At 42.4% G+C, this 13794-nt stretch overlaps 1 protein-coding gene across 1 annotated transcript; it reads right to left on the bottom strand.

The window, feature by feature from the left end:
• Positions 1–1118: 1118 nt before the first annotated feature.
• On the bottom strand, positions 1119–13341 carry LOC146434646 (uncharacterized). Its single transcript, XM_085066436.1, has 4 exons — positions 13084–13341; positions 12204–12629; positions 6793–6916; positions 1119–5557 (listed from the first exon to the last, which is right to left on the bottom strand). The coding sequence occupies exons 2-3, from the start codon at positions 12536–12538 to the stop codon at positions 6844–6846; spliced, it is 408 nt and encodes a 135-aa protein (XP_084922562.1). The 5' UTR covers positions 12539–12629; positions 13084–13341; the 3' UTR covers positions 1119–5557; positions 6793–6843.
• Positions 13342–13794: the final 453 nt, after the last annotated feature.

The following is a 13794-nucleotide window of genomic DNA, read 5'->3' on the forward strand; positions in this document are numbered from 1 at the left end:
GTCACTTTTACGCTTTTTTACTGATGCTGTGAAGAAGTGACAGAATCCTGCAGTTAACATGATTCAAAAGATAAGGGGGAGGAGAAGGTGGAGAAAGATTATATAAAATGTATTTATATTGCTTCTACAACGGAATTGTTTTCAGTGTAATGTCACGCTCTCAGTGTGGGGGGATTCTGCATGTGTCATGATTCTACAGATGTTTTTGCACACTACATGCAGCTGCACTATTTGTCATGGGCAAATTTAATAGCAAGATCCTTGTTACATGTTGCCTCTATTCTTAGTTTACAGAAACACAGAGGGACAAAACCCCACTACCTGATATCTTGCTTGCTTCCCTTCTTTACCTAGCCTTTTAAAACACTTTAAAACAAATACTGGAAACACGCATCTTTTGTACTAAGTTCTGTAACACCTGCAATTACCACTCTATTACCTTTGCTAGAGTGACCTTGTTATTTTCAATGTTTATAATGCTAATTAAGTAATTTTAAGTACCTGAAGAGGTCATATTCCTAGTAGTGGGGGGGTTCTTCAAGAGCTTGGTCCTTCAAAAGGCAGAATAATTTCTGCTAAGTCCTGAGCATCCGCTCTTCTCAGTGCCTTGCAGATGAAACTCACAAGCACTCCATACAGCAGCACGGCAGAACCAAGTGCTGTCAGAAATTTTACAGAGTCAAACTTCTACTCTTGTCATTTTAAAATCCTGGATCTTCTCCTCTAGGTATTCTCTGTCCTAAACTTTGTAGGTCTGAGGGCAGTGTGTTAACCAGCTCTTCAGAGGGGACCATACCCTTGGGTTTCAGCTTCTTGCAGATGTATACAGGAAGCAGAACAAGATTTTGCAAATAGAAAAGAGAAGGAAAAGGGTGTGGGCGGTTTTCACTTGGAAAGCCTATAAAATGCTGAAACATGCATTGTCATAGTTAGTAGCAAGGGAGGTAACTGAAGAACTGTCAGTGCAAGGAGAAATTTGGACTTCAGAGGAACAAAACTGAAAGCTGAAGTAGAAGCACATCCAACTAAACCAAACAGGACAAAACTCAAAAAGAAGGTACAGCTGTAGAAGATAAGGGTATTACACTAAGTGTATGAACTAAAATAGATGTTACAAATGAAAAAAATTCATTTTATTTTCTGCATCTTCTACAGTACAAGAAAGACATTAATCTACTGGCACTACTCCAGTGGAGGCTGTAGCAGGAAACCTGTGAGGAGAGGCCAAGGACATTGTGGTTCTTCAGCCTTGAAATGGCCAAGACGGCAGGGGGATCTACTGCTGTTTGGAAATACTTCACAAGAGGCTACAGAGAAGACAGAGACATGTTTTTCTTAGATGTGCACAAGGACAGGAAAGAGGCAACCTACAGAAGTCAGACCAAGAGAAACTCTGACCTGGGATTAGGAAAAATTATTTACCATGAGGGAAAGGAAACATTAGCAGAGGGTCCCTGGACGGCTGTGGCTCTCATCTCCAGAAGATGAGGTCTGTATGTCCTTTCCTTGAGATTAACCACACTTAACAGATCACCTAGATATTATCTATACTTGTAACATTAAAATATGCATATGTTTACAAGTACAGTTGAAACTACAAGTGCTTATAAAACATGAAAGAAAAGATGGATCAACACTTCTTTTTTCTGGAAAAATCACATTTTTTAATTAAATGTACAGGAGGTATTTTAAAGCATGTTGAATTTTGTACATGGTGAAAACTGCATATATGTAAAATACATAATCGTATCAAGTTGATGGAAAAGTTCTTGTTTGTAAGAAGATGATCAGATAATTTTGGAAACGTATAACAAGTGTTTCTGTTATCAAAGATGTGCATCTGTGAACACAGTCTGCCAAAGAAAATGGAATATTCAGTGGGTCTTTTCAGAAGAATGCCAGCAAATAGCATTGAAATACTTAATAGAGCTGTGAAGATATTAGTTTCCAGTCTCCAGATGATTACTTAGCTCAAAAGTTAAACAGATGTGACTGTGACATCTCTCATTCTGTTTCTAATAAATCTCTAATCATAGATATAAGATCTAGTTGTATTTCTGCACAGACCCAATTTCAAAAATTGTTGTGAACTACCTTGTGTAAAACCTGTCTGATAGGGCCTGTGTCTTAGACATGCATCTTAGATTCAAGCATGTTTCCTAATTATCCTATGCTTTTATCAGGTTACACTATGATCTCCTGCAGCTATAAGAATTTTTAACTTAGCACTACAAACTATAGCTCTCAGTTTAATAATCACAGTATTCCTGCTGATTGGGCAAATTATATTGGCGATGAAAATCAAATACTTTTTGTCAGCTGGCCTCCTGATGGCAATGAAGAAATACAAGTCAATCAGACCTTGAATTACTCTAATTCAAGAGAAGTTAGGAAAGTGTGAATGTTTCCAAGATCTGCTGTCCATTCATGACTCTGCAGTCATGGCAGGGTTTGCAAACCCTTGCTGAACTCTGCATTTCATAGACTATTCAAAGTGATTTTATAGCCCAATAAATGTGATTTTGCAATTGTTAGTAAAAAACAACAACGTTTGTATTGACATAACAGTATAGGGACTCATCAATGCTCTGGGTTTTTCTGGGCCTAGATAGATTTTAACTTGGTTTACCTGTGATAGCAACTGTCCAACTGTGAGGCACTCTTGATTAGGTTTGTTTAACTCTCGTTTAGGGTAATAAAAAATGGCTATTCATTGTGAACTGAACTGCCTACAACTCTAGAGTCAGCTGTGGGGAAGAGTGCAGACACAGATGACACAAATCAGCCATTTAATCACAGTTAGATGATAATGTTAAGAAAACATATAAAACTAAATCCAAGCAGACACCAGGCTGAGAAGAAAGACATCCCTTTCCCCTGAGTATCACACTAATCCTGGTGATAACTCATCATAATATTGCCCCATTCCTTTTGAGGAATACCAATCTTAAGACCCAAAGGAGCACTGGAGGAGTAAGTGCAACACCAGAGAAGACGGAATTTTTAGTGTAGCAATTTTAGCTCAATTTTAATGATATCTTACTATATTCATTAAGTAATCTTGACTATTAGACTTTTAAAATCATTAATTGGACTAACAGTAGATTTTTAGATTCAGTTCAATTCTGTGCCTTTTGCCAATACATTTTTGCCAAACAGAAGACTTTGTGCATAAGAGCACATCATAACATCACCAACATCTTTAAGAACCTGGAAGCTGAAACAAACACTATAAAGATCACTGAAGCTCACAAGCACTTTTGGCCAGTAGCAGTCAATGCTGCTGTGCTCTATTTTCTCATGTACAAACTGAATAAAATCAATCCCGTGAATTAGCTCTCACTCAAGGTTACCACTCAGGAAGAGGTCAATGTGTTTGCCTGCTGCTGTTTTAATCTGGTGCTACCACTGGCTTGCCACTTTCCCTCTGGCCCCAGGCTTTTACTGCTGTATTTCACAAGGCAGTGTAATGAGCAAAACACTCTTACAATGTGAGACTGAGTGTAAAGAGCCCAACTGCCTGCATTTACAGGCAGTTTATTTACAACTGTCATTTACATTGGCCTGTTTGAAAGGGTAAAGCTCACTTTTACAGCCCATTTAGGTCTCCCTGTACAGCATGAACCCTATGCACGAGCTGCTATTTACCACTCTGTGTATGCAGTGTAAGTGTGGCCAAGCAGCCCACAGAACAGTCCTTTGCCTTAAGATTTTCAGGTGTCCCTTGCATGCCTTCCTGATTCAGCACAGTGCAATGGAATATGGACAAGTTTGTGTAGTTCTGCTTGGGTCACCTTGATCTGTTCATGTTGCCAACTGGCTCTGCCAGGCCCAAGGAAAAGAACATCCTCGGGAAAGAACATCAGTCTGAAATGCTTCCTACAAATTGCATTTGCTCTGAACCAGTCCAGGCTGCTTTCTCGTTACAGACAGAAAAGCATGACAGCCTCACAAACATTGCTGTGGCTGGGGGGCACCTCTGTAGGGACAGCCAATTTTCTCACTCTCCACTTTCCATCCTTATCTCAAACACTGGGAAATGCATCAACTTTCAAAGTAGCTGTTCATGTCCTGAGTGCTGCTGCCACATGTATAAATTCCTCCTAGAATGAGCTGAATGGAAAGAGTGTTGTATAATGATCTCTCATTTAGCTTAAAGTGTCATCTTTTCCTTCACTGTACTTTGTCTGTGAGAAGTATGCTGAGTCTTGTGCAGCTGTGTTCTTGCTCTTATTCGTCACAGTTCACTTCTAAGTTCTGCACCCCTACCAAGAGTTTTCTTCTTCCCTTTGAAAAGAGTGACAAATGGGTACAGAGCAGAAGAGCCCAAAGCCTACACGGATGTGAACCTGGACTAGGATGAAAATATTAGCCTGATAAAAGAGATTTCTTTGGCTTCTAGAGCATGTGTTCTGAGCTGGAAAGTAAAATTCCAAATGAAGAAGAGAAAGGGAAGACAAAGAAATTCAGATTTAGATGCTGACCCGACTTGTGTTCAGAGCACAGAATATCTATTGTACTGAAACATAAATCAGCCAACCAGTGAATTCTTGTTCAGTATCCTCATGGTCATTTGGAAATCACCTACAACTATCTAGCATGAGGACATGTGCAATGACTGACTTCAGCAAGGTGACAAAGACCTGCTCTGGTCAAGGCTGGGATGCTCAGAATGCTCACCACCACAGGTGGCTGAGCCCTGCCTTTGTTTGATACATTTCTGAGCTTTGTAAGCAAGATACAGTTCTGCTCAGAAAAAACAAACTATATTCATTATTTAAAAATTAACTGGGTTTAAACCAATTGCTACTGTCAGGCATACTATCCTTTAGAACAGATCTAGCATTAAATCATGGATATCTATAGGGAGTTCCCTTGGATCATTTGATCAAATTAAGCTCTTAAAAGTACACTTCAAAATGTCATCCTGGCGTAGGAGGAAAAGAAAGAAAATAAGGTGATGAAATTAATGGAAATTTGGAGAAATGAAATGTTGTCTCATGTATTTTGACAATGTAGACATCAGTAGGTTTGCCAGACAGATCAGCTTCAGATTTGACTTGAGCAAATCAAGCTAGTCTAAAGCACAAGCTACTTGCTAGTAATTATCTTGGCTTTTTCCTCTTGAACCATTTTACAAATTTATTTATATTATAACAGCACTGGCCATGCTTCTCCCATGTTTGAGGTCATTCCCCAGCCTTTGGGAAGAAAGCTGGCATCTGACAATGTGGCCAATTTCTGGTCACAGAAGTGTTTTAAGTAACAAGGTGTGCAGACAGCAAGAGCAAAGGGGAAAAAGATGTGAAGCTGAGGAAATGAGAGACTGCTAAAACAATCAGGTATAGACAGCAAGAGGAAAGAGCACCAAAACACCTGAAGGGCTCTGACAGAGATATCCCACTGCAGCAATTGTTTAATCATTACCCTGCTTTGCCAACAGCACACTATAGGCACATTTCCTTCACAGACATCTGCTGCTGCACCCCATTTCTTTCAAGAGTAAGACACCAGACATAGCTGGACATAACTGAGGGATCCAAACAGTCTCTGGCACCTGCCGCAAGTTAGAAAGAAAAGATGTTCTCATTGTGTTTTTTTAAATCCTTGTGGTGGTTTAACCCCAGGCAGCAACTAAGGAGAACATGGCCACTCACTCACTCCCCCCACAACAGGATAGAGGGAAAAGAAATGGAAAGGTAAAAGAGAGAAAACTCAAGGGCCGAGATAATAACAGTTTAATAATTAAAATATTATAATAAAAATAATAATAATACCAAAAAAAGAGAAAAATTATACCCAAGAAAAAGCAATGCTAATGAAAAACAATTGCTCACCACCACCAAACCAATGCCCAGTCAGTCCCCTAGCCACAATCCCCAGCCAAATTCCCTCTCCAGTTTATACACAGAGCATGATGCCATATGGCAGGAAATATCCCTTTGGTCAGTTGGGGTCAATTGCCCCAGCTGTTATCCTCTCAACTTTTCGTGCACCCCAAGCCTGGTGGAAAGGTGTGAGGAGCAAAAAAGGCCGTGACTCTGTGTGAGCACTGCTCAGCAATAATTAAAACATCTCTGAATTATCAACACTGTTCCCAGCACAAATCCAGGACACAGCCCCATACTAGATGCTATAAAGAAAATTAACTCTACCCCAGTCAACACTAGCACAACCTTAAACTGAATTTGCTGGACTGGAAGGTGTTTGGTGATGCCAGGTTTTTCACTTGTGAATGTGACAAATTTGACTGAAGCCCAAGAAATATTTTTACAGATTGTTTTGAAACTGGCTTATACTTTAATACTCTCTAGCCTCACACAACATACTGTGATTTGATTCTGCATTATTATGATGATGTATTACAAGAGCAAGTAATAGAGACTGCAGTGAATTCAGATTGGAGAATCTAAACATCAGTCCTCTTGCTTGGTTTTCCTAAACCTCTTTCTGACCTAAGCACGTAAATATCCTCAGTCTGGTCATGATCCACACCTTGACCATATGGTCCTCTACCAGAGAACAGAATAATTCTAGGCAATTAAGACACTTGCCCGTATCCATTTCATCTGCAAGATCTTTGGAGGTGCAAACAAAACACTGGATGGGAAGATTTGCTAATGCTGACAGTGCATTAGATCACTTGATCATCTTTTTCCTGTGATAGTTATTACTGAATGGAAATCAAATGCATGCATGTTACGACTAGTAACAGATGGCACTTCTGTTCTGTGAGGAAGAAATAGGGGCAAAGGGGCAGCAAAGTTGAACCTCCCCCCTTCCCTGTCTTACCAGGATTCATTGTGTTGTCCTCCTAATACAGTTGGCTGTGACTCTTTCTTGTTATAAAGAGATGTCAGAAGTTAGAGAGAGACAGACGATAACCTTAAATCCTTTACTGCATTTTACCAGGATTCTGAAAAATAAAAAATAAAAAAATAAAAGCCAGCTGAGGGAGTTGGAAAATGTCAGTGAGGCATTACACAAAGAACTTGATACATTTGTTGACCTTTCTTCTTCCTCCACCCTTCTCCTCTAAGATGGATTTAGTAGTAGTGAATGCTTAGTGCTATAAGTGCTTTCTTAAAAATAATTTAGATGCTATTGTCTGTCTGCCTGCACTTGGAAAACATAGCTGTTTCAATGAGCCCCTGCTGAAACGGAAGAAAAAGGGTTTATTGAAATGCCTCCAAAAATGCACCAAAATTTCATTCTTCTCCTTGTCTGCTGAAACCCATCTTGTTCTTGCTTTTACAGTCTTTTGTTTTATTTTTTTAATTGTACCATTGTACGCAGGGTCTTTTCATTCTTCTCCGCTATTTTACAAATGGCATGTGTGGTATTAAGAGCTGAAGGCAGAGACGAGAGGAGAAGTGTTTTGAATTGACTAATTTGCAGGCAAGAAATAAAGCTCTTGTAAGGTGGTCCCAGGGGTATCTTTGCCATGAACACTATTTGAAATGACATGTAATCTGGTACATTTCAAAGGCAAAACATCTCCTATTCTAAAGTATCTTCCTGAGCCAGCGTTGATTTACCTGTTTTCAGAGAATAATAAACTCCACCGAGGCCAAGGAAACTCCTTCTCTCCCCTCTCAAAATTCCTGTTCTTTTTCAAAGGGGCAATTGCAGCCAACATTTTATTTCTGTTATATCTTTTGCTGCTCTAATGGCTCAGTGCTCGCTACTAATACATAGCTGAATGCACCCCTGGATTAAATACCAAGTAACAGAACCCAGCACGTCCCTGTACAACACAATAAATAATGGTGTGGAGCTCTCTTGTTGTTTCTTACAACAGTGAAAAATTTAGGTCTGGTTCTTACAGACTTTTAAAATTTTAAGCATTTCACCACATAACTTTGTTGTGGCAATTTCTTAATAGAAACTGTTCCTCTTCTAGAGAAATCTGAGTTCAACTGACCTTGGAATGTTGTATTGACAATTCAGTGCTTCTAGCCTCGTTGACACACTACAAGAGTTTACACACAAAAGTCCACATTTAATTTGTTAAGACAGAAATTTCAGAAAAGCCGTATGTTTAGAATTTTGTCCATATTTTGGTGAAGGCTTAGCTAGTCTTATAAACTGACACACTTAATCATCATCTGTGAACATATTCATATACTCTGAGGAATGTTTCTATATAATTTAAGCTTGTGATATCCAGAAGCTGTGTTGCATGGTTTTAAAAGATTTTAAAATGTTTTAAATGGGGAAATTGGCCACAAATAAATCTCAAAGCTTTTGAGAAAATAAACACTGATAAATATTACAAATAATTTCTAGTAATTTCACAGCTCCTCTTTAGCTGTAACTAAAAGTTCTAAAGCTTTTAGTTACAGAGAAACAAACTCATGCTTTGTGAACATTCTGAACTTACACAGACCACTATTTAAATATTTACTCGATTTTCTCTTCAACTCTCCATGAAGAGAAATCAGGGTACAATATGTCTACAATAATGACCCTACATTTTTAGATTTTTTAATGTATTTTATATTTATTTTTAAAAATAAAAAACTTCAGTTACATTGATTTTTAAACCCATATGCTTGTGCTCAAATATACTGGCTCTATATAGTCTTTTTTCAAGTGGGAACAATGATAAATAATGTTACTTGAACAGAGATACTGAAGGTGCCTGGATAGAACAAGCAAAAGAAATGGGTTTGAAATGTCCAGACAGGAGAAATTTCTGAAAGTATGAAAAGCAAAAAGCTCTCTCCTCAACCTAATATTTATGGGAGGAAGCAGAATGTCCAGGATGACTTGTGCTGTCAGTTTGTATTACCAGTCTCAGCCCTTTGAAGGACAGATTTTGTACTGTGAGTGACCCTAACGTGTGTTGCATTTGGATCTCTACCAAAGAGAAGTCATGATAAACTATTATGCCCCATAGATAGGTCTTACACCTGCACTGCTGTTTTTCACAAGGTTTCTCTCAACTGTAATTCTTAATTCATGGGAACTTTGCCCGAAGGTAACTTGGCACTAAATGTGTCCAGTGTTCACAAAAACTTCCAAAGAAGGCAGTGCTGCTCCCCAGTAGTGCTTATATCCTGGACTGGTCCCCTTATTGATTCTGAACCATTAGATCAGGCTGGACTAGATACTATTACTAACAATCATGAGAAAACATAACATTTATCATTAAATAAAAAGACCTTTCTACCAAGTTAGTTAGCAGTACCACTGGTCTTAGAAATTTTTCCACAACCAGAGAAATAAACCAGGCCTTTCCATGATTGGCACATGCTGTCACTCGTTAACAAACCTATGGCATTACACAGTGCTTGGCTCAGGCAGCTGCCTGGGGAAACACTCACTGCTTTCTGAAATCAGAGGTAGCTGCCTGCTCTCCTGTATTTTAGTAGCACAAGTCACCAACCTTGCACAAGTATACTTTAGCAACAGATTTGACCCTACTGAAAACCTGCTAACCTTCCTCTGACCCAACCAGTTCCTAATGCCAGCGTAAGGACTTCTGTTTAGCCCCTTTCATTGCCTGTGTGTAATGTCACCTTTAGTGAGACATTAACTTAATTTCTTTTTTTTCCTTTAGATAAATTTCTAACATATCCACTTCAGAGTGCATTGAAATATTCATATAGGCAATACGCAGGGAAGCCATCAGCAGGAATCAATTGTTTCACTCTGGGATGCTTTTCAGACACAAGAGCATTTTGCTAATACAGAATACCTAGGCAGAAAGCAGCACAATATTCTAGCTCAGCTGATTTATTGAAACTATATTTTTGAGAGCTGGTTTTTTCCTTTGGTGACTCATATGATGTGTAGCATTTAAACACTGTGTGTAGAACACATGCTTGTTTGAACACTTCATTATTTGGCTCAAAGTAGTACAGTATATTGTTCTGTTTAGGGAACAAGTTTGAATTTACCATTGACTCAGGAGAACTTCACAATGTATCGCTGGGTCAAGGACAGGAAGCTGCAGCAGAAATAGCTATGGAAAAGGCATCAAAAGAAGGCCACTGGGTTATACTTCAAGTAAGTCAAAGCTCTTCATTACATCAGTGCTGCACTGCGGTGTTAAAAACTGAAGCGTTTCAAAATAACATGTGCTTAGATGAAAGAGTACTAAATAGTGATTTAAAACTTCCTTTGTCTTTGCCACAAGGGAAGCACATAACTTCATCTCTATATATATCACTGAATATCACATAAAATATGAATTGCAACTATCTTGCATGTAGGGAGTCAACTAATATATTTTCCCAAGCACATGATATCTGATTTACTAATTTATTATCCATTAAAAAAATCCTTTAGTAAATAAATGTGTAGCAAAAAGAATTGTTACGCTGTATAATCAGATGAATAGATACAAACAGGGAAGATTGCTGTCATTATGCAGTGTATTGTGCTAAACAGATGCACATGATTTTTTTCAAATATTGTGCAATATCAAACTGCTTCCTTATGTCTGGGTTTTTCTTGTATCAATAAAATGTTTCAAATTTCAAATCAATAGCTCACTGGGAGGCCTATTTTTTCCTCCCTTCTCCCCCCTCTCCCTCCTTACCTCTGAATATTTATTTTGTAGTAAAGTGGCTGGACACATTATAGAAATTACTGAAGAAAACCAGGGAAGGAAGTCAGGAGGCAGATTGGTTTTGAGTGTGAGGAACCTGCTTCTTTCCCTAAAGCACATCTCGTTCCAGGGTGGGTTTGGTAATCCCCCCATCAAAATAACTGATAAGCCACTACCTGTAATATTGCCCGATCACCATGCTGCACTGGATAAATTTGACTGCACAAACAAAACACCACAGAAATAAAACTTTAAAAATGTGAGTATTAAACGTCTCATTTTAAAGCCACTTGAAACAGTGAAGTCACTAAAAGCCTTTAGAGGATATGCAATAATAAAGCAGAATGAATTTAATTTCTTAAAGACTTGTTCAGATATCCTAGTGACCGGACATCTATCACCAAAAAAAAACAAAACAAAAAAGCAAAATAAAACCCCAACAAGAAACTACTTCTTTCCATTTTAATGCATCTTATACAGTTTCTAGCTAAGTACATGCCTTGTGCATGGGAAATGAAGAATTTGCAGTCACTACAGGTAATTACTGTAGTAGGGAATAAGAATTTATTTTGGTTCCATTTAGCTTACTTTGGTTTATCTTGAGATGCACAACCACGTGTTTTTGTGTCACTGGAATATCTTTTACATATTCTGAGCATGCAGTGAACTGGAATTAGGTCTTCAGCTGAGGTAAATCAGTGAGGTTCACCACATCAATTTATACTGCTAAGGGTTTGGTCCAAAACGTTTGGATCATACAGAGGAGGAAAGCATGGCTTGGCTACTAAATTATCATCTTTTCCTCTGTCTTTTTGAACCTTTGTTTTGGAAGGCTTTTGATGAAAACAGTCTTTCTTACTGACTCTAATATTTTCAAACACAGGTGTATATAGGTAGTAGTTATAAGCTGTGATCAAAGATATGGTCAAAGAAATCAAGTACCTCTTTGGAACACAAATCTGTATTAAAGAAAGAGCATCCACCTGAATGCTAAGAAACTCACCAATTTTGAAAAAAAAATTGTTTTTCGACAGTATATTCTAAAAAGCCTCTGTGAAAATCACTACGGCTTTTCTTCTTTTTCTCTTGTTTAGAATAACCTCTTCCAGCAATAAAAAAGGGAAGAACCGCCAGCCACCCGCGCAGCGGCGGGAATGTCACCCCAAGTGCTGCCAGCCGCACAAAGGAACGCGCGGCTGCAGCCACGGCCACAGCGCGTTTGTCGCCAACTTGTGCCGGGGCTGCGGCTCCGCCGAGCCCGCTGCGGCCCCGGCCGGGCCCGGCCTCAGCGCCGCCTCCCCGCGCCCGCCAGGTGCGCTCGGGGTGCCGGGCCGGGCCGGGCCGTACCGCCCGGGCCGTCCGTCAGGCCGGCGGCTCTGCCGAGGAGGCCGCCGCCTCTCCGCTGCCGTGCGGCAGTCGGCCCTGCGGTGCCAGGGAGCCCGGGGCAGCCGCTCGGCCCACACCCGTGCCCGCGGGGCGGCCTGGGCCGGGCGGGCAGCGGCAGCGCGTTCCCGGAGCCAGAGCGCCCCCTGCCGGCCGCTGCCGCCGGGCCGGGCCGGGCCGTGCCGTGCCGAGGTGCGGGCGGGCTCGGGGACTCGGCTGGGCCCGGCCCGGCGGGGGTGCCCCGAGGGAGAGCCGCGCTTACCCTCCGCGCTTGGGCCTGGGCAGCGCCGCGGGGCTGGGACGGCGGCCCCGAGCTCCAGGGGAGGTTTCCCTCTCGCAGGCGCTCGTGTCAACGCTGCGGTGGGAGTTCGGGACTCCCCAGGCAGGGCCGCACCCCCAGCGCCCGCTGCCAAGAGCCGGGCACCGGCGGGGACAGTCTGTGACCCGCCCCCCGCCCCGGAGCCTCCGCCGGGGCGCCTGTGGGAGCCCGGGCATTACCAGTGCGGGAGCCAGCGCGGCTGGAGTGGTGTCAGCAAAACCCAGGCGCGTCTTGCACTTTCTTCCGCGGGTTCCACCCGGAGGACAGGGATGTGACATGAGCAGGAGCCAGAGGTCACAGACCTGCGGGGCTGAGGCGACTCGGCCGACGGCAACCCCGGGCGGCCGCCCGTCGAGCTGGGGTTTGTACCTGGGGAAAAGCAAACACGGGCATGAATGGGCACGCTCTGTTAACTCGTTTAAATGGCCACAAGCACACTGCTCGTCCTGAGGAATTATACCTTAAACAGACTTGGCTGTTTAATAAACCAGCCCTCGTCCCCTGCATTGGTGACCTCTGATCCCATAGCAGTGCAAAGATTTCTCGCAGTGCTGTGCACGCACTGCTGCGGCCGAGCGGCGATAATGACCAAAGGCTCGTGGGCGACAAACTGTTTCGGCAAGAGGGAGGCAGAGAAGCCCTGTCACCTCTGTGGGGCATTTGGTGATTATCAGTGCACGTGGCAGAGGCCATGCCTGGCGGGCGGAGGGCCCCTGGCTGAACGCGGCATTTGTCAGGCGGTGATGGGGGCAGGCAGCAAGCAAGCCCCTTCGCAGCCCCTGCGAGCCGAGCGCGGCCGAGAGGGCTGCTTCACAGCCCTCACCTGAGACAGCATTTGCCATCTCGCCTCCGCCTCCCCCGCAGCCTTGAGCAAGGCAGGTGTAGCAAGCTCCCAGCGCCACAGGCGGGGGCTCCACAGCCGCGGTGTCCCTGGGGAAGCGGCAGGCGAGGCAGAGCGGCAGGCCCTGCGCACACAGCCCCGCCGCGGCCCCGCTCCCCCCGCGCCCCGCTCACCTGCACCCGCGGCCGCCGCGCCCCGCCGCCGCCAGCAGCTCCCGCTGCGGGAGGATCCGAGGAGACGAGGGGAACAAAAGGACGAGATCAGAAAAAGGAATAAAAGAAGGAAATGTAGCGAACACTAAAAACAAGAGGAGGAATTTTCCCCGGGGGGAAGAGAGAGGGAAGCGCCACTAACATGAGCTTTTTTTCGTCTACAATTTCTGAGGAAATTCTGACAATGCACGTGCTCGTTTTCCCTTTCCCATCCCACACAAACCTGTTGTTGTTTTACTTTCATTATTTCACTTTATTGCATCAGAAATGCTGAATCATAAAACAGGGGTTAGTGAAAATGGTATTTATCTTACAGAAACAAGCCCCACATTATTTTAAAAATCCCCACACTACTGCTGTTATTATTATTATTATCATCATCATCATCATGCATCTTGGCAGGTTGAAAGGTATCTCAGAACAGTAAGAATTCAGCAGTAATTTAACATCCCACAGCAGTACTTTAAAAGCATCAAATAGC

Source organism: Lichenostomus cassidix, chromosome 7 (genome assembly GCF_008360975.1).
Source record: "Lichenostomus cassidix isolate B80296 chromosome 7, HeHo_3.0, whole genome shotgun sequence".
Classification (NCBI taxonomy): Eukaryota; Metazoa; Chordata; class Aves; order Passeriformes; family Meliphagidae; genus Lichenostomus; species Lichenostomus cassidix.

What these genes read in the sequence shown, in the direction of transcription:
- LOC146434646 (XM_085066436.1), bottom strand. Translation starts at nt 12,538, where the DNA reads ATGTCACATCCCTGTCCTCCGGGTGGAACCCGCGGAAGAAAGTGCAAG. An exon ending in CCCAGGCCCAAGCGCGGAGG is followed by an intron (nt 6,917 to 12,203) that starts GTAAGCGCGGCT and finishes TTTATTTTTCAG; the next exon opens with AATCCTGGTAAAATGCAGTA.